This window comes from Pan paniscus, chromosome 6, assembly GCF_029289425.2.
Source record: "Pan paniscus chromosome 6, NHGRI_mPanPan1-v2.0_pri, whole genome shotgun sequence".
NCBI lineage: Eukaryota > Metazoa > Chordata > Mammalia > Primates > Hominidae > Pan > Pan paniscus.
In genome coordinates, this window is record NC_073255.2 from 98,662,783 (window position 1) to 98,684,193 (window position 21,411).

Consider the following 21,411-nt stretch of genomic DNA (forward strand, 5'->3'; position numbering starts at 1 on the left):
CAAATAAGATGATAAGGAATCTTAATTATCAAGCTAAGATTTTTGAAAGTTATCCTGAAAGAAATATGAAGTCGATAATATTTTTGAGTGTGGAAATGGAAAGATCAAAACCTTGCCCTAGAAAGTTGGACTTTATCTTGAGCTTTAAGGAGATTGGGAATGAAATGTATAAAAACAGGCACTGCATTCAGGAAAATTGGTTAGTTTCCTATTACAAGAGTCCAGGGATTAGGAGGTAATAATCTGACATGGCATGTTTTCAGTGGTCAAGGTAAGAGCAGCAGAGATGTAAGAAAATTTATATAGTAGCAATCAACAGAGGTTGGCATCAGTTATAATTCAGTGGTTCTAATTTCATTGTACTTGTTGTCCTTTTCACATTGCCTCCACATCCTGAAAGGATACATCTATTACATTCTCTGTACATGCCTCCAAACTACTGTTTTGTAAAAGGTAACCTAAAAAGGTAAATCCAAACAACAATATATTTGTGATAATCAATCACAACCAATTTCTAATTGATCATACTCAGGAAAACAAAGATGATTCTAAAGTTTTGACTCCTTGAAGAAATAAAGCTAGTACATAGTTGTTTGAGTTTCTATACTACTGCAGGACCTCCCTAAACATAATAGAGAACAATAGAGCCTAAAAAGAATCACAGTCCTCCAGCCTAAAAAGGTTCTTTCTGAGCATCCTAAGATCTTCATCAATGAAGTCACTCTACAGGTGATGAAAAAATATGACTTGTCCAGAAGACCATGTAGTTAAAGGGTGATAATAGCACAATTTGAATTCAGTCTCCTGACTCCTAGTGAATCTGATTTTCAAAAGATCTTCATTCATGTAACCACTAAACTAAATCAATAATCATAAACCAGAAGAAAAACAAACAACAAAAAAATAGTAAGCCTTGTTGCGGTTCTAGAGCTGGAGACTGATTTGACCAAATAAGTGAGAGTTCGTCTTGCAGGAATTGGTAAGGTTGTTTAGGTACCATTTGCTCTCAACTGACCTACTCCTACATTGCACAGCACTCTAGATCTAGATCACCACCAGGAGCAGATGTGGTCTACCTAATAACTATCTCAAGCACCCTGAAATAATTCCTAAAACTTGTCTCCTGAGAAATCTTCTCTGTTTCTCCCCAGTTCGTTAGGCTTTTCTCTTTTTGACTTTGTTAACAGGTTAGATTGCATGTTTTTGTTGTTGTTGTTGTTTGTTTGTCTTTTAAAGACAGGGTCTAGCTCTATCACCTGGGCTGAAGTGCAGTGGTGCGATCTCGGCTTACGGCAACCTCCACATCCCAGATTCAAGCGATTCTCATGCCTCAGGCTCTGGAGTGGCTAGGACTACAGGGAAGCACCACCAAGCCTGGCTATTTTTTGTGGGGTTTTTTTTGTTTTTTGTTTTTTTTTATAGAGACAGGGCTTTCGCCATGTTCCCCGGGCTGGTCTAAAACTCCTGGGCTCAAGTGATCTGCCCGCCTTGGCCTCCCAAAGTGCTGGGATTACAGCCATGAGCCACTGTGCCTGGCCAGATTCCATTTTTAATTTCAATAAATTTTTTAATTTCAATAAATTTTGACACAACATTCGATTCCTTGAATGTATGACTTTTTTCACTGCATCCACACCCTAAAGGAATACATCCATCTACATTCTCCATACTTGCCTCCAAACTACTAAAGATTTTGTAGAAGGCAACCTAAAAAAGTAAATTCAATACATTACAGATTTGTGATCACCAACCACAAGTGGATCCCCTACAATGTACAGTGGCCTTTCAAAGATTCTCTTATCACAACTGGTTCTGTCATCAAAAATTTCAGGCCTTTGCCACTAAAGTCAAATCCTGATTTTTCTGATCCCCTAACTTATTCTCAACTCACATTATTGCTACTTTGCAGAGAAAGCAAAGCCCTTAAATGATATATCTTCAACTCCTCACTACTAAACACACAAATATCATATTAAATTTAGTAATGTAATATTATATTGATATATCCACTAATACATGAGACTAGTTCTCTAACTTTGAGGCCAATTCTTTGGATTTCATTGCTTTGGATTTCATCTTATCTCGTCTTTTTAGGCACCTTAGATTTCCATTATTCCTTGTGTTTCTTTGATACATACTTTCATCTTAATAATTGGAGGCTTTATGCCATTATTTAAACAACCCCTTCAGCTCCCATATACCATTCTCCTTATAAACCACACTTCTCAGGGAATTACGTACATCCTCACCACCATTTTCTGACTTGTCATTTTATTTTCAATCCACTTTAATTCAGCGTCTAACGTCAATTATTGCATTGAAACACTTATTGATAAGATCTTTAATGACAATTATGGTACAAAACTCACTGCTTATTTTTTAGACCTCATTTTACTTGGATTCTCAATGGCACTCGGAATTGTTGAAAACTTCTATGTTTTTACAATGACTTATTTTTATTTCCCAGAACCAACATAGTCTTTTTTTCCCCACCCCTCTTTCTCTGTCTGTTCCTTTTTTTTTTTCTTTCTTCTTTTTTTTTTTTTTCAAGACAGAGTCTCGCTCCATCGCCCAGGCTGGAGTTCAGTGGCCACGATCTTGGCTCACTGCGAGCTCCGCCTCCCGGGTTCACGCCATTCTCCTGCCAGCCTCCCGAGTAGCTGGGACTACAGGTACCTGCCACCACGCCCGGCTAATTTTTTGTATTTTTAGTAGAGATGGGATTTCACCGTGTTAGCCAGGATGGTCTTGATCTCCTGACGTCATGATCCGCCCGCCTCGGCCTCCCTAAGTGCTGCGATTACAGGCGTGAGCCACCGCGCCCAGCCCTGTCTGTTCTTTTTAGGCTTGTTTGTAAGTTCATGTTCCTCTAATTGGCCATTAAAGTTAGGAGACCCTCAAGTCTCAACCACAGTCATTCTTTTCTTTTTACTCTATACTTTATCTCCCTCTCTGCATAATTAAATCCACACTTTTCTTGGGCTCCAGTTACTCTTATAAAACAATGACTCACACGTGTATATACTCAGTCTTATATTTAACGGCCTACTTGATATCACTAGTTGGATCTTTCCATGGGATCTCTCATTCAACAGACCAAACTCAGGCTTATAATCTTTACCCTATACATGGTCTCTTCATTCTCATTTCAGTTCATGGCAACTACACAATTAAAGAGGCTGAAAATAACAAACAAGAAAAGCGTCAGCATTTATATCATTTCCTTTTCCTTATCCAAATCCATCAACATCATCTATACTATTTTATACTTCATACCATTTTATACTCTCTGTCACCATTGCTATCACCTGAGTACAACGATCTCTTTTGTGGTCTTCTATGTTAACTCTCAAACAAATCTCCTACAACTTTTCCACCCCCCACGCACCGTGCCACAAATCATCTGTTACCTAACACACAAGTGACAACACAATTCTGTTCCTGCCATTTTCTGCTGAAGATTGTTCCAATTTACTTCTCTGTTGACATATACGTAGCCTTTAAAGCTTTTAAGGTCTTTAAAGCTTTAAAGTAGCTTCAACATGATTTTGGTTCTGCTTTTATTCTCATTAAATGAATATTTCTGGATTGAACAATGAGAGAAAATAATAGAGAGTAGGTGGTGAAAAATTAAAAAGTAGGCATAGCAAAGTGTCCTATGGTCACAGACGTCAATAAAGGCAATGAAAAATACAGAGCATGAATGGCGGAATTTAATGTCACAGATCATTCTAGGAGAAGGGATACAAAATGAGGGAGTCAATTTGGTCACTGAGGAATCTGCCATTAATTAAACAGTTTTAGTTAATGTGTAGGAGTGAAATATTAGAAAGGATGAATAAAGACATAGAGATTAGGAGCACAAAAGCTGGAAATTCAGCCTCCTACTCTGAGAAGCTTAGTAATGAAGTAAAAGAGAAAGGAGAAAATTAGAAAAAAGAAGTCACAGAACCAAAAAAAGGATTTTAAGGGAAAGAAACCCAATCCTTTCTTTAAATGGGCAAAAAAAAAAAAAAAATGTAAATGTAAAGGAATGGGAATGAAGATATAAAACAGAGTGATGAAGGTTATTTATCAAAGAACTTAATACAGAAAATGTATAATTTTTCTTCTGAAACAGAAAAAATCCTACAAAAAGATACTGAAACAGACTAGATTGGTGGCAAATTTCATTCAAAAAGCATAGGGGATAATTTCGATACCTATGACACTCTTGGTCACCTGTGATATTCTTGGTCAGTCTAAGGTAAAGTTATCTGCTTGATAAGGGTCAGGGTCAGGGGAGCTTAATTGGTATTCGGGTGTTGAAACAGATGTTATGAAAACATCTGATGAAATCAAAGATAAGATGTGGTAATATTCCAAGAATTTGCTGCAAAATTAACCAATCACCATTTTTGCTTGATGTTTTATTCATTCATTTAAAGTCATGATTCACTTGTATTGCTTTATCTTTTTCCAGGAACAGAAGACAAGGAGTAAAGATAGTAGACACTGGAGAAGAACCGTGGTTAGGTCTTCATGTAGCAAGGATTCCAGGCTCTTTAGGTGAGTACTGTTGAAATCTCAGAAAGCTCTGACTCAGTCTCGCAAATAATAGAAGAGAAATGGGGTATAACAAAAGCATGTGATGCTCCAAACACGAAGTAGGCTTATCAGATATTCCCCTAGAACCAATGAATATCTATGAAGACAGACCAATGAAGGATGGTAGGTAATGTCCCAGATATAAAACTGAATAATTAAAGTAACTCTGCCAACCTAACTTGGTTCACCTTCTATTCAAAATTAGGTTTGACTAGATGAAAAATGTCATCTCTTAATAATAATACAAGAGGGTCAGCAGTAAGTATCACCCATGGTCATTACAAAATACAATCTTAGTGATAGAGAAGAATTCTCTCAAAATAAAACTTTCTGCATCACGTGGTCATTTTATGCTAGGAGATCTTTTATCCTAAACTAAAAGAAAACAAATCCATTATAAGATTGATTAAACTGTGTAGTTCTATATTTACAATATGGCTTTTATACTACAAATATATAAAAGTGATGTTATGGTGAAACTCTCCGACTAGAGTGAACTATCAAGGACTACATTTTATAAAGCTTAAAAATCATAACCCTGTTCATACCTAAATTGGCTCTTAAGATGTTCACGTATTATTTCAGAGATTCATTAATGAAACTGCTTCTCCTTTGAAACGTATCTTTTGAAGTGAGACTAAAGTAGTTCATATTTAGCAAAGTGATTAAAATGTATTCCATGCTGGTTTTCCAAAGGAGATTTTTTTTTGGACAGAATTTCCAATTAAGCTTTGAAGTGCATAGTGGGCAATTCGTACATGGGAAAATAATTTTATTTGAAATCTGTGCTCTGAAAATGGCTATGCTATTGTTGGCCTGTACAGTGACTGCACAGGCTTCAGGGAAGTGTCTGACAGATTGCAGACGTCTGAGGCAGTAGTTTATTTAATCAATTGATCACAGGCATGTGGTTTTAATGACAAGCTCAATGCAGCCAACTGTATTCTTCCAAAAAGCATAACTTTACTTTTCCTGTAAGAATTTTAATATTTCATAGCATCTTGAACCACATTAAAAAATGTCTCATTTTGGGGTCAAATTATAATTAGTTATTTTTAAATGACTTTTTATTCATTAAAAGATACTTATGTATAAATTACATGTCTGAAAAACAACTTAATAAAACATTGTTCAGTCATATTAGAACTAAAATAGATTAATCCTTGTTAAAGGAAAATAAGCTTTAGATCAGTAGACATATTTATTTTTTTCAAAATTCTCATCTCTAAAATCAAATTAAAATATTATTTAAAAACTGTACTTTCTATATTTAAGTTGCATAATAAAACCAAACCAAGTTTGAAAATTCAGTTTTTAAAATAATTATGTTAAGTAAAACAACATGTTTGACTAAAAGAATGAGTAGTAACTCTCTTGGTGTAATGTACTTTCCTTAGTCAACAGCTGTGGACTGGGATAACAAAGACAGGCTTAAGTAGCACAGGTGAAGTTCAACCAGCCTCATATTTGACTATACATTAGCTATATATTTGACTAGTGTTTAGCAAACATCATACCATAATGCCCCATATCACCTTAACTAATTTAAGAATAAGGCTGGAATAGCCTAATGTAGGATGATGTTGGTCTAAGATAAAAGTATGATTTGTTAATTACATCAAGTTCTTTTCAGCAGACACTTGGCATCCCACTTTATACATCTTTTACAGATATATATTTATAAAATTTTATTGAATTTGAAAGACAAGAAATTACTTACACTAGATTTGAGAAGGTTAAGTTTATGCTACAATATTTCTATAATTTGGAGCAAATATTATTACTGTATTACATTCAAGTAATCTTGAAATTATAACATTTTTCTTTCATCTTTTACAGCTTTACAAATAAAATAGATATACTAAGAATATATACATACACACTAAAACTATATAGTTGCCTCCAACTAAAAGTATATATATATATATATACACACACACACATATATAATACACATAAAATATATATACTTTTTTAGCTGAAGGCAAAAGGTGATACTTCAAGTAACTTGGCAGACAGGAAAAAATGTAATATAGTTTGTATTTAAAGGGCATGAAAATATTTTATGAATATTGATATGTCCAAGTTTTTACTCTAAAATACAGTTTCAAAAATCCTTGACACTAATATCAAAACTAAGAATGTTAAATAGTTATACTTACCTCTGATCTCCTCCCTCTGTTCAAGTAAGTACAGACAGGACTGAAAGCGCCACTCCCACAGACATACAAATGTGTGCGATTGAAAGTCTGAATTACACGGACAAAGTTCCCACAGCCGTGCTAAAAGTATCAGTAAATAAGCAGTTAGTAACTCAATGACTTTCATTGTTATTTCAGTTAGCTATGTTAACCTGAGATCTTGTATGATAAGTAACAATGAGGTGACATAAACTTTTGATGTATTAGTCCAGGGGCGTCCAATCTTTTGGCTTCCCTAGGCCACACTGGAAGAAGAATTGTCTTGGGCCACACATAAAATACGCTAACACTAACAATAGCTGATGAGTTAAAAAAAAAAAAAATCCCCCCAAAAATCTCATGTTTTTAAACAGTTTACGAATTTGTGCTGGGCCACATTCAAAGCTGTCCTGGGTTGCATGAGGCCCTTGGGCCACAGGTTGGACAAGTTTGTATTAGGCCATATCTTTGGAGAACTATTAGTATATTTGCACCTCTTAAAGGTAACTTGAGAATACTTATCTAACTTGCAGAAGTACCAAATCAAATATTAAGAAAAACAGTGGCTCAGGAATAGTCAAAACATTATTACAGAAACAGTCAGTCAACAAACATTTACTGATTACCTACTATTTGCCAGGGTATAGTCAAATTCTCTGGGCATCCTTACTGAGAAAAACACAAAAATCTCTACCCTTGTAGAATGCAATTGAACATAGTTGTCATACATGCCCTGCTTTTTCTATTTCTGTTTTAATCTGGACTAATTCTAATACTTCATTTGAAAATGCTCTCAAATTTACACATATCAATGCAAATATTATTTGGCAATACTTTGCTATACATTTTCCTTTCTGCTCCATTTTTTTATTGTTAAAAGATGTGTTTCCAGAAATATTAAAATAACAACATGGCTTATTCCACTGATTTATTTCAAGAGAAATATAATCCACCGCAGATAGTAAGTAAAATGCTATATTTCATTATTCTTGTATTACAACACTGTCTAAATTTTTACGTCCTGAAACTTTATAAATGTATTCTTTACCTGAGAAAGTTTACAAATTAACACACAGAAGTTATTTTTCCTTAAGTTTTCCTTAAAACATTAAACACACACACATTATACAAACATGTTCTGAATGCACCTGTGCCTATACAAGTTCCATATTACCATTAGTGCACAATGGCAGACACTATTCACCTTAAGAATTGGCAAATAAAACTAATCTCCAACAAAATGCCAGCATAATGATTGCCTTCTATGAGGAATGACATAATCAATCTCTTTGCCCTGGATCTCCTAAAATACTCCCTTCTTCTCTTGTAGAAACTGCTTTCTCACTTGCTCCCAGTTCAAGTAAAGGCAAGGCTGTCATTTATTCACCCAATGAAACAAAATAATTATTGTAATTCTCAATTGACTGTGACCTTGCAGGAGCACAGAAACATAGTCAGCCCTAGATGCAGATCTCTGTGACCAAATTAACCACCGAATGTTCCACAGTTACTAGCTTCACTATCCTTTGCTGACTATAATTCAATCAAGCCTGAGATTGAATGACTTCATGAAGTCATTCTCTCAAAGAACATTAATAAAATGATTGTATAGTAGAGATAGTATTTTTATAAAAAACTATAAAGACAGACATCAAAAGTTAACAGTAATTTTTCCCTGGGTGGTCAGAAAATATATGTTGCTTTTCCCCCTGCTAGGTAACATGTATGCTCTTTTTTCCTTTTTTTTTTTTTTTTTTTTTTTTTAGAGACAGAGTCTTGCTCTGTTGCCCAGGCTGGAGTGCGGTGGCGTGATCTCAGCTCACTGCAACCTCTGCCTCCTGGGTTCAAGTGATTCTCCTGCCTCAGCCTCCCAAGTAGCTGGGATTACAGGCATGTGCCACCATGCCCAGCTAAATTTTTTTGTATTTTTAGTAGAGACGGGGTTTCACTGTGTTAGCCAGGATGGTCTCGATCTCCTGACCTCATGAACCACCCGCCTCGGCCTCCCAAAGTGCTGGGATTACAGGTGTGAGCCACCATGCCTGGCCTCTCCTATTTTTTTTTATAAACCATATCTATTATTTATATTATTTAAAACTAAAACAAAATAAATGTTGCTAAAATAGAAGTTAAAATTAAAGTCAATATTATTTTACATTTTCCATCATTTTTTCCTTTTATATTCATTATTACTTGCCAGCAAATATATACTTTTTTCTTATGCAGTAATTTTATACAGATGTTTCTATGATAGATTTTTATTATTAAATAATCAATCATTAACTCTAGTCAAAGAAATTAATCCTTATAGACCAGACCATACACTTTATTTTTAAGACATTAAGGATTTTTGTTAAATACACAGTGTCATTTTATCTTGACACCTGTTTATAGAGGTACCTGGAAATTGATTACATAACTACAGATGATAACATGTTTCTGAAGAAAACACACAGATGAGATATGTGTGTTTATAATATGCCTATGTAAAGGGAACCTATGAGGAATGAGACACATGCGTATTTTTTTCACATTCAAGTTTAGTCATTCTGGGATTCTGTATACAATATTTCCCTATAAGATACAAATAATTCAATCCAACTCCTTTAATAACAGGTTATGTCTCTCTCATCTTGGGTCTTATGGATGTCAATGTACTTTCATGAATTACTGGTATTGGTAAAATGAAAGAAGTCAATAACATCTCTTTTATATTTCGAATGCCAACTATACTCATTTCATGTATATATCTATCTGCTTATTATGACTAATATTTATTTAGAGTTTATTACATCCTAGACTGTGAAATAATCATATTGTATATTTTACCTTTTATTTTTACCTCTAGAAAGTTTGATTTTTACCTTTATAGCTGACATTTATTTAACACTTACTGTATGCTACTTAGGCACTTTACACATATTCATTCAGGTTTTTACCATAACTCAGTCCCTTTTAGAAAAATAAACTTGAGTTTTTAAAAAAAATAACCTGTTTGAGACCATATAGGTAGTAACTAAAGCAGATTTACAAACACATACGTCTCTAACATTGAATCCTGTACTTTTAGCTGCTTTATAATTTGTCATTGGACGAGAAGTCCACAGTTGTTTTTTGGGGGGGGGGGTGGGCGACAGTGTCGCTCTGCCACCCAGGCTGGAGTGCAGTGGTGCGATCTCTGCTCATTGCAACCTCCACTTCCCGGGTTGAAGAAATTCTCCTGCCTCAGCCTCCCGAGTAGCTGGGACTGCAGGCATGTGCCACCACGCCCGGCTAATTTTTTGTATTTTTAGTAGAGACGGGGTTTCATCATGTTAGCCAGGATGCACAATTGTTTTTATAAGTTAATACTGATATAACTTTTTAGTTTTTGTAACATTTATTAATATTAACAGAGCTCTTAATCCTTTGATGTCGATTGTTTAATTCTCATAACAATGCTCCAATTTATTAATACTCCATTTTAGTGATGAGGAAATCTGAGTCCCAGAGAGGTTAAAGAGTTCTAGTTTTAATAAGTAACTAAACTGAGACTTGAACCATGGCCGCTCTCCACTGTGCAGCTTTTCTAAAAGATTCTGATTAGCAATGAGCAGATTCCCACACTATCTGTTGCTCAATGTGCTCCCTGCCCCTCCCCACACACAAGACCACAAAAGGAAAAACAATTCAGCTGAGTTAACTATTGAAAATGATTATCCAGGTCCTTTCCATTTCCACTGTGCTGCCTTCGTTTCTGACCTAGACTACTGCAATAGTGTCAATTCCATCCTGCAAATATGTGCTGAAGTCATTCTATGCAAGGCCCTGTACATAGTACTAGCAACAGTGGAATGAATAGACTCAATCAATGCCTGCTTTTAAAGAAAGGAGAGCATAATGTATCAGGCTGTGGTAGATACTGCAATAGGACTGTATTTTTAAATGTACCGTAGAAGGAAAGAAAGACATTAAGTAATGCTGATCTAGGGGTAAAGATTTGAGTAGAGGTGACATTTGAGCTGAGTCTTACAGAATAATTTAGAGATTTTCACAGGCAAAAGCATAAGGAAAGAACATTTCAGCAAAACAAAACAAAACAAAAAAAAAACAGCATGAACAGAAAACACAGACATGAGAGTGCAGGATTTACTTGGGGACTAGTGCCTAGAAGGGTTAGAGGATAACCGTGTGATGAAATCAGAGAGGTAATTACAGTTGGTCTGCCATCCTACCATAGTCTTCAGATAGGCAATAGAGAATATTGCAGAGAAGACAGAGTAGATTTAAGTATGCAGGTCTCAGAGCCAGATGACCTAGGTTTAAACCTTGGCTTCATCTTTTACTAGCTTTCAGAACTGAAGACAGTTACTTGGCCTCTGGATGCTTCAATCTTTGCATTCCTAAAATGGCAATGGTAATACTTGTTGTGGACAATATATTAATAAAGCAGTAGAAATCATATCTGGAAAATAATACACACATCCAACTGTCCAATATTAGATTTGTTTTATTTGCATTTTAAAATTGACATTGTCTATAAACCCGGTGAAATGGTCAGGGCATCTGTCCTGCATAGAGCTTAGTGCAGGTCCTGACCACAGTAAAAATCCACGAAAAGTTTGGAGTATGAATGAAGCCTTAGAGACTTCAGCGGAAATAAATATGATGGATGCTTTCTTTTCATTGTTTAATTCTCTTTCAAAATGATTTCCTGGCACAATGTTAGTGAAATATAAAGCTGCTAACATTATACAGCATATAATAAATTTCTATTTTTATACACATTTATGTCTATATAACAAAACCCTGGAAGAATATACCCTAAATTGTTAAGAGTGATTATGTTTCAGTAGTGCAATTTACTTTCTTTAACAGCGATATAGCATTAACTGTGTACTATGCACTGCTCTAAGCTCTCTGCAAATATTAACTCATCAATCCTCTTAACAACCCAATAAGGTTAAGTGCTACGGATTAGCACATTTCACAGATAAGAAAACCAAGATGCATAGAAAGTTTAAGTCTCCAAGGTCGAAGAGCTAATAAGAGATGGTTTATTTTCTGTTGCTTTCTATGTACTTTTCTAAGTCTTCAAAGATTGTTGTATTGAAAATATATTACTTTTATAATATAAAAATAGACGTTTAAAAAATATATCCTGGAGCACAGGTGAATAGGCCTTTAAAAATATTGACTCATCATGGTCCATAATCTGCAATGACACAAAAATGCTTCATACTTTCTTCTTCTTGGTCTATACCTCCTTGGTCTAGGGAAATTAATCTAGGTATTTTGAAAAAGAAAATATATTTTTTAGGAGCTTAGGGTTGTATGGTCACAGAAATTGGGAAACTGATATTCTACAATTAATAAATCAAGTTTGACACCATGTGCATGTAATGTACATATATCTAAATATATATAATCCTACTTAATTTTTCAACCGTCTCCTATAGTATTTACATAGTACATTCATTAAGCCCTATCTCATGGATATGTTTGACAGCATGTGCTATTGTTTAAGCTCAATTTATTTAGAGTATGAATAAAATACTAACATTTAGAAATAAATGGAGCATGTAGGAATGTGAGTACATAGGGGCAGAGAGAGAAACGGGGAGTAGGTTATATTCTTTTTAGCCAAGGCAGAAAATCCGACCATGAAAATTTATTTTCTTTAAAAACGTTAGTTTATTACAGAATTATGCTGTATTACTACCTAAGACCAAATTTTAAATCACATTAAATTTTCTTCTTATAATTGTTATCTTGTTATAACGTCAATTAAAATTTGATACAACCAAAAAATCTGAAGGATTAAGGGATGCTTAACTCTGTTTTATTTTTGCTTTCAGTTGTTATAGCAGTATGGATTTTAATTGCTAACACTTTATGTTTTGCTTAGATGATTAACAGAGCTAAAAGCAGAAAGTTTTAGCTTAATGAAAATATACTTCTAAAATATATGCATAATAAATGCACTACAAACATAATTAATCTAAAAGCATTAATAAACTCATCATCTACTGTGTCCTACCCGCAAGCCCTGACAATCAGTTGGAACGAGTTCACGTGCTTGTATGCACTGTGACCTGAAGGGGTGAGTAGATGTTTCCCAGGCTGAAAACACGGGAAGATAATTGAAGGAAAAGAGAATCAATTGCATGCAGCACATACCAAAGACTGGAAGAGAGAGAGGGTACAACTTTTTCGAATTTCAGTATCATTGAAATAAAAGGTTAACAGAAGTTCTAATATGATTACCACAAAATCTATCAAACCTTTCTTAAATAACCCAGCTGTGCTTTGTGTGTATCCCTTAGCATTTATCAGTTTCTCTCTGGAGGGATAGCATGTTTTAGTGGCTAAGGGTACAGAATCCAGAGCTGTATGTGACTTAATCAGACAAAGACCGTCCCACTTCACAGCAGCACAGCTTAAGTTTCTCACTTTCTTAGTAATGCAGTTATTTTATCTTAGAAATACAGGTGGTGACAATAATGTCCACCTTGCAGTATTGTTATGAGGATTAAAATAAAGCACTTAGAACAGGACCTGGCCTGTTCCATTAAATGTTGGGTATTTTTTCTGAATATCAGTGTATATATGTCTCACCATATCTAGCACATTGCAAAGACTTAAATGTAAGGACTCCATCTAATTCACCTCCAGTTTCTTCACAACAACTAATTTGTGCAAATTGAAAGAATTCCTGTATTTTAAAAATATTAGGTTATTAGATAGTATTTATTCCAACTTTTAAGAAGTTCTTAAGTATGTGGTTTCATTGAGAAATGTAAGAAGGATAGGTTGTTCTGTACAACTTTCAAAGATCTATTTCACATTATTTTTCTGCCACAGGCCCTTTTTTCCCCCATAGCCTAAGTAAAGGACACTTCTATAAGTACTTCACATGTATGAAATGAGATGGATTTGTCAGACATTCTTTTCTTGCATAGACCAAACATGTATTTTTTGATTAGTATTTCCCAGCACTCAACAATGTTGTATGGACAAACAAAACCTGTCCAGCCGAGTCCTAAAAATACATAGGAAAGAGCTCTCCATTAGATATTTCCCTTGTGTATAACTGGCCATATAGTAGAATTTAAAATATCAACAAATTACAGCATGACAAAACTATGGGAAAATGTCAGCATGTATTGAAGATTTTTATCTAATAACGTTTAATTGTCAGAAAGCAAAACAAAAACCCCAGAGGGTTTCTACTTTGACAAAGGAAGTAAGAAACCAAATGACTTGTCTAAGATTCTTCAGAAACTCAGCAGCAATTTTTGGAAATAGAATGTACAAAGGTACCTAAATTCTGCACATTCTGCCTATGGCAGTTCATATGAATGAGAAATGCAAATCCTTTTGAACAAAGGACAGTGCAATTCAGTATAGCCACGGGATATTATTGTGGCAAAAGGCAAGGCATGATCAGACACACATCAATGGGAAAAAATCTCATTAGAGAATAAAAAAAATAGTTTAATTCATCCACAATTATTAAAATAAAAACCTCAGGGGACAAAACATCATTCTCTGCAACATTATACTTCATTCTACCATTGGTTTCCTGGAACGTCATTGTAATGTATTTGTTTAAGTGTTTCATCTACATTTTTCTGGACTTTTTCCCCCAAGATTGTGGTCTAACAGATCCCTTGGATAGCAAATATGCCCCTGCAAATTTCTCCTGCCCAGTTTTAATTTTTTTTATTGGATAAATCACTCCAAGAACCCTCTAGTAAGGCCAGAGATCCTACCCTCCAGAGTCCTCCACGGCCCTGCCTTGAGCCAAAAACTTTTGCAACTTTACACCTGGGGCTGTTAGGAGTCAATGAAAATAAATGTTTCATTTCCTCAATCCCATATTTCCACTTTCCACTGGATTAGTATTTTTCCCATGTTCGGTCTTGTCTGAGCCATCTCTACTTTCAAGACTCAGGGCAGTCTTCACTCCTGAAATCAGCGTCTCTTGACCCTACCACAAAATAAATGCTTAGACAACACTTTTTAACACTAAGGTGGTCTATTACTTGTTATGACCTGAGACCTGAATGTATGTGTACATGTTGACTCGTCTGTCCACCCAATTACCATATTTCCAGCTTATTTCTAAATTAGTTTGTATTTCTATGCTCATTTGATTATGGCAGACTTTTCTAACAAGGTAATAAAGTTGACTGGAGTCAGAACTGTTTCTGTCTTTGCACCAATTATGTCTTTGGCAACCAGCTCCATGCTAGATATATAACAGGTGCTGAATCAGTATTTATTGAGCAAATAATGGAAGGAAGGAATGAAGAAAGGAACCTCTTTACCAAACTATTTTTGAAAGAGAGGGTGATTTTGATGCTTGGCTGTATTACATTTTCATTATTTCAGGCAAAATGGTGAGATGACTTATGTGCTCCATTATAAACATTAAATGACGTGTACACATTAAAGATCTGCTCCACGTATTTGTTTTAGAATATTCAAGAATGACAATGTATTACTTTCAGCAAGTCATTTGTAGAAATCAATATAGATTTCTTCCTTGATTATTTTGAATCTCACCTAGAGGAATACAATTTGCACAGGTATTGCATACTGAACATATATTGATACTTATATCTGCCTCTATTGCTGTTTCTGTGGCTATTTTTAATTAACAAAGGTACCATTTATCACTGGTGATTTGTATTTATGGAATTTGCTGGCTAACCACTACCCTTTTGCCAAGAATCTTTGTTTGGAAAAGCCCACAGGGTATCTGGGAGCTGCTCCAGACACTTGCATTATCATCGTTTCAGGAGCCTGCTGAGAATTCTGCAGGTTGGATCCACTAGGAACAGAGGTTATTAATGAAATCCATCATGAAATGTATCTGAATGAAATAATGAAAGCAAGGCAAGCAATTTTTACCCAGTTAGGAATTCTGAAGTTACAGAGAGCCCAAGAGTTCCAGTCTCCTCAAGGTTTAGGTTTTTAGCCTGTGTCCAGCAAAAATTTAAAACACCACCATCCTTTGTCTCATTTTTGGCTTCCCTCAAGGTACATGGATTCGAAAACCAAATATTTAAGTTAGTATTTTTTTTTTTTAACACTTACTGTGGGATCTTTGCCAGCCATTTTGCATTCTTCAACTTTGATTGTAGATGCTGGCCAGAAAACCTGCTCAGAAAGAAAAATAAAGGTTGCATAATCTCACTTGGACATATGACAGCCCAGGGCTCTTCATTTACTTTTTGTTAACAGATTTATTTAAGGTGATCCTACACTAAGACTTTAAAATTCTTTCTTTTTTATCAATTCATTAATAAAGATTCTATTATTTTAACAATTACAATTATTTTTATTTCTTCCAACAGTGTTTCCTTTCACAAATGCTTTTCAATAACATATATTCATTTACTAATTGTATATTAAAATAAGATCATTATTAACATAAATGTGAACAATACAATTTTTCACTCCTTTTGACATAGTACACTTTTCCCAACTGCTTATATGACAATAAATGTACACTTACATATCTTTCTCAGTTAGTATTATTTTTGGTAAATCACACAACCAGGCTAGTAGATTTACATAAGATGGGCCCCTGGGTACTTCAATAGCTAAAATAACTTGGATGAAAACCAAGAGATTCCCTCTCTCTGAAATACTGTGCTAGTACTCTAAGTAGTTGCAGCCTTGGGTCCAGTTTGGCAATAATCATTAATTTTTTTAGTTGTCAGTCCATTGCCTGTGTTAACACTTCTGCAAATGCAGAAGTCTCCTTGTTGTAATAAATTTATAATTAATCTACGTGTATATTTTTTACTCCAGTGAAGCTCAATTTTATTTCCTTGTGAAATGGAATGATAAATATAGGCCATACTGGATCAAGTAACAGCGTATTTAATAGCTGTTTTCCTTTCAGGCCCTTCACTGGTTACACAGAGATGACAAAGTAGATCTTCCTTTTCTCTGACCATTTCTTTCATGCACTACCCTATAATCCCTTTTTTCTTTATATATTTATACACAGGTAGTATTTTTTCAGTTAGCTCCAGGTTTTGAATTGTTAAAAACTATGGAACTAGACGATGAGAACTGAACTTAATACCTTTTCAGTCCATGAAATAAGTACTAACTTTCATAGTAACATGGGACCAGTATTTTCTATTGTTCTAATAAAATGCATATTATTTTTTACTTATTTATTTTTTTTAAAAAGGAGACATTGAAAAGGTGGACACTGTCCTCGTGAAAGTGATAAACTTACACTCAAAGCTTCTTGACTTATATTGTTAATATTCAGGGAAAGAATGTGATCTTTGCTTCCCACATATATCCGGTCCTGATCTTCATCCATTAATAAAATCCTGTAGTCTAAAGGATGGTGGGAAAGGCTGAAGTATTCAGAGGTCTTGGTTTCTCGAAGTTCTGAAAGAGTGAACAGCACAAGTGTAGATACAGTATCCTGGTTCTATAATTCTATTATTTTAATAAAAACTATTATGCAAATATTCCAAAAAATGTCAAGGTACATTTCCTTCTACAGTAAGAAATTAATTTTAAAATAGAGTTATGGGCTAGTTCCCTGTAATCTCAGCACTTTGGGAGGCAAAGGTATGATGGTCACCTGAAGCCAGGGGTTCAAGGCCAGCCTGAGCAACATAGTGAGACCCTGTCTCAACAAAAATTGTTTTAAAAAATTAACTGGGCATGGTGGTGTGTGTCTTTAGTCCCAGATACTTTGGAGGCTGAGGTGGGAGGATCTCTTGGGCCTAGGAAATTGAGGTTACAGTGAGCTATGATCATGCTACTGCACGCCAGCTCTGGCAACAGAACGAGACACTGCCTCAAAAAAAAAAGTTATGTTAATGGGCATTTTAATTTATATTTATACTGAAGTAAAACATAAATCACTAAGTGCAATGTTAAAGTTTATGGTAATAGCATGTGATTATAAAATCAGTCACGTTTGCAATAATCTCAACTCTGTTTTATTACTGGACATCATCAGCTCAAAACAAGTTAAAATAAATAAACCAAAAAAAAAATACAGTGAGCAGATTGAACAGAAAACAAAACCAATAGCAGTGTGATTGTCTTCTTATCCTCTATTAATGTTTTATTTTTGGACTCTATTTATTCATCATTTTAGGATTGTTATTTCCTACTACAAATATTTGCCTTGCTTCCCAACGTAATTCTAATTAGTCCGACTTATTTTTCCATAAATTACTTGAAAGTAGACGTACTTTCAGGAGGCAATGTTATTTTTAGCAGCATAACTATTCATATATCTAAGGAAAATATATGAATTTTCAGGTATCTAAATGTTCATATTTCCAGGATCCTCAGAGGTTAGTGACTCACACTCATTTAACTTCTTCCACATTGCCTAAGTGCCTGTATGGCTGGCCTTTGAAGACAATCAATGTATCGTGACATTCATGATACATTCTCTGGTCAAAATGCTCCTCTCAAGGAGCATAACTTTAGACTTTTCTATTCAAATGGTTCAGGATTTCTTTGTTCTTTTGATTATAATCTGAAGAATGACAAACTCTAAGAAAGAGTCTGCTTTCTGGGATGACTGCTTCCATGATGAACTGTTTCTAGATTTTTAGGCATTGAATCACAAACACATTTCTAAAAATTCTGATAGAGCTGTAGTTTGACTTAAACCGAAATCAAAATGATACAAATTCTTATAGGAAGTCATGGAGTATATTCCATGAGTACTTGGGCCATAGCCCATATGAGAAGATACAGAAGTCACAAATTTAACCTATTTTCTGGGCACATTTGTTCAGAATGTCTGCCATAATATCCTGCAAGTAGTTTCAGCCAATAATCTGAAAATGCCCTGGAAGAAGCAGAGTGATAATGAAACCAGGTTCTGTTGCCAAACTTCCTGTGAAACTGAACAAGTTACTTAACCTCTCTGTGCTTTAATTTCCTCATTTGTAAAATGCAACAATAATAGTAACTTCTGCCAAGAGTTCCCATGGAAATCAATTTAATTGACACATATAAATACGTGAAATGAGTGACAAGAGATAGTATTCAATAAATTCTAATTACTGTTATTAAGTTTGGATCATGATTTTTAAGAAAAACATGAATTTAGATAAAATAGATGTATGTTTTCCTACTTTTTAAAATTTAGGGAGCTAAATCCCTAAAATTATTAGGACATAATCTTATAGCCTCAAATTTACTGTTCATACAACAATAGTAAAATACAGGATTTTTTTATGTTGGAAAAAACAATCAAGAGGTTAGAAAAATATTTCAGAAGAATCTTAAAATGTAAGATCATGACAGCATACAAGAACAAAAGACAGGTCATTAATAACAAGGGCCTGGGTGAAAGGTCTTTGGAAACAGGGGGCTTGGGTGCTGAGCATGGTGCAGCCTGATAACCTTCCAGTTACTGAGCCTCCCTAGGAATCACGGACAGAGAGGTGACACGGCTGGCAGGTGGTGCCACAGCCCAAAAACTGAAACAGCTTCCTTCATGAGGAGAGCACGTAAGGGAAGAGGGAAGTCTTTCAGGAAAAAATCAGCCCATGCCAGACTAGAGGTTAGGGCTAATAGAAAAAAATCCAAGAGCTGAGAACATGGGAGAGAATATAGAATCAAAGCAAGTATCACTCAAAGGTTGGAGAGGACAGAGACTGCCTTGATTCTGTCTAAAATCCAGGTGTTTTATAACGCTTACTTTTATCTAAGGGCTATGATTCATGGTTGTGTAAGTCTTCTGTAAAACACCAGGGGTAAGACATTGCTTGGGCTGCTGGAATACACATTCAACAAATACCTCTTAATAAATAATTGTGAAGTGACATACACAGACTAGCACAGTAAAATATAACTGAGTTCATGGCCTCTGGGGCTCAACCACTGGAGTCTGGATTCTGGCTCTACCATTTCATTTCTAGATGTACTTGGCAAGGGCCTTTATCTCTCTGAACTCTAGTGTCCTTATCTTTAAAATCAGGATAATAATAGCATCTACCTCATTGGGTTGTTGTGAAGTTTAAACTGTTGTCAAGTTTAATATACATAAAGTTTTTAAAAGAGTCCCGGAGCTATACTGATGCTGGTTACATGGATTACCTATTAGTATAACTTGGGGCAAGACTTCAATCTTCAGCAAGCAAAGTCAGAACAATTTCTTATGCAGGGAGGAAAAAAATGACTAGAATGCCTAATTTAGAGTTAATATTAATATATTCAATTTTTTTTACAAGTAGCATCTACTCAAATTAATCAGGAGAACACAATAATAAAATAAGGCATTGTTAAGGAAAATAATTTGAGTATGCAGGGTAATTTTTAAAGTATATAAGCTGAAAAGACTAAAAGACATTGTTCTAGTAGTTGAGATAGTATATTGATGAACACCTGATATGCTAAAATGGAAAAGAAAAATTGATGTGAGAAATGCCTAAAACAAAGAATTTGGAATGATTTTATGTAGGTTTTGGCTAGGGGTAGAGGAAAGATTGGCGTAAATTCCCCTTAACATTGTAAGCTAAGTATAGGAGAAATGAATATGCCCTTACTACTCTTGGGAGATCTGAAAAGGAGATATATTTGGTAAAGAAAGTACTTAGGTATGGACAGATTAAATTACATTCAAATCAAAGCAGAAATGTTCCACAAGAATGTAGAATTAGATAATTAATTTAATTTTGTCATTAGAAGTAGCAAATCTTCAGGTAGAGATGTTCAGTTATTTTCATGGATGATTATATGGAATTCTGAGAGCAGATACACTCTCTGGGGAAGAGTATATCTAAAAAGCAAAGCAAAGCAAAGTATAGAGATGACTTGGTTGTTAGATACAAAAAGGGAGCCAGAAGGTGATTCATGATGTATAGGAAACAGTTTGACACTGTGAAGAGAGTACTCAACTGGTGTCACAGTTCTGAGTTGAATTTCAGTTTCATCACTTACTAAGTATATTATTTTGGGAAAACTAGCTCATTTCTGTTTTAATTTCCTCATCTATACATTGGCAATAATAATACTGAACTCAAAGTATGTTCCACCAGCCCACAGTAGAGGATCAATATATGCTCCTTTCATGAGGAGACACTGTAGATTATCTATCTAATTAGATACTGTTCTTTTCTTCCACCTTGACAGGGCTGTTCAATGACAACCATACTGGCCCCATTCTTCTAGCCAGTGAGTGTTTTAAATACGGCCATATGAACAACTTTAGCCAGTGAACTCTGGAGGGAGGCCTTCTGCACGGCTACTGAAAAAGGCTTATTGAGTCTTAAAAACTGGCACACACAAAAGAAGAGGTGATTTCTTTTTCTGCCTCTGGACATTGGTATGTGAGCACATGATGATTGCAGCAATTGCATCTACCAAGAAAGTTGCTTGCTGAGAATGGCAAGCAGAAATGTAGAAAAAAATCTGGATCTTTTAAGAAATCATTGAGTCACTGAATTAACCGGAACTCCATTATTACTGGAATATTCTGTTATATGAAATAAAAAGAAATCCTTGCAGTTTTTAGGCACCTTGAATTGAGGTTTTCTTTTTCTGCTGTAGAAATAAATACTAACTGATATATCTTTTGAGGGTCCACAAACCCCCATCACGACTTTCTCACACTTTCTATCATGAAGAAAGTTTAGTTTTGATGTTTTTT

General features: G+C 34.9%; 1 protein-coding gene across 2 annotated transcripts in view; it reads right to left on the reverse strand.

Annotated features, from left to right (window-relative positions):
• The window catches only part of SEMA3C (semaphorin 3C), a 177,585-nt gene that overhangs the window by 68,978 nt on the left and 87,196 nt on the right, over positions 1 to 21,411 (reverse strand). For both annotated transcript variants that reach the window (XM_003822744.5, XM_063605953.1), the window contains 3 exons: positions 17,011 to 17,171; positions 15,852 to 15,914; positions 6,750 to 6,869 (listed from right to left, as the gene is read on the reverse strand). In XM_003822744.5, the coding sequence (XP_003822792.1) occupies positions 6,750 to 6,869; positions 15,852 to 15,914; positions 17,011 to 17,171 (344 nt within the window). The remainder of the gene's footprint in view (positions 1 to 6,749; positions 6,870 to 15,851; positions 15,915 to 17,010; positions 17,172 to 21,411) is intronic.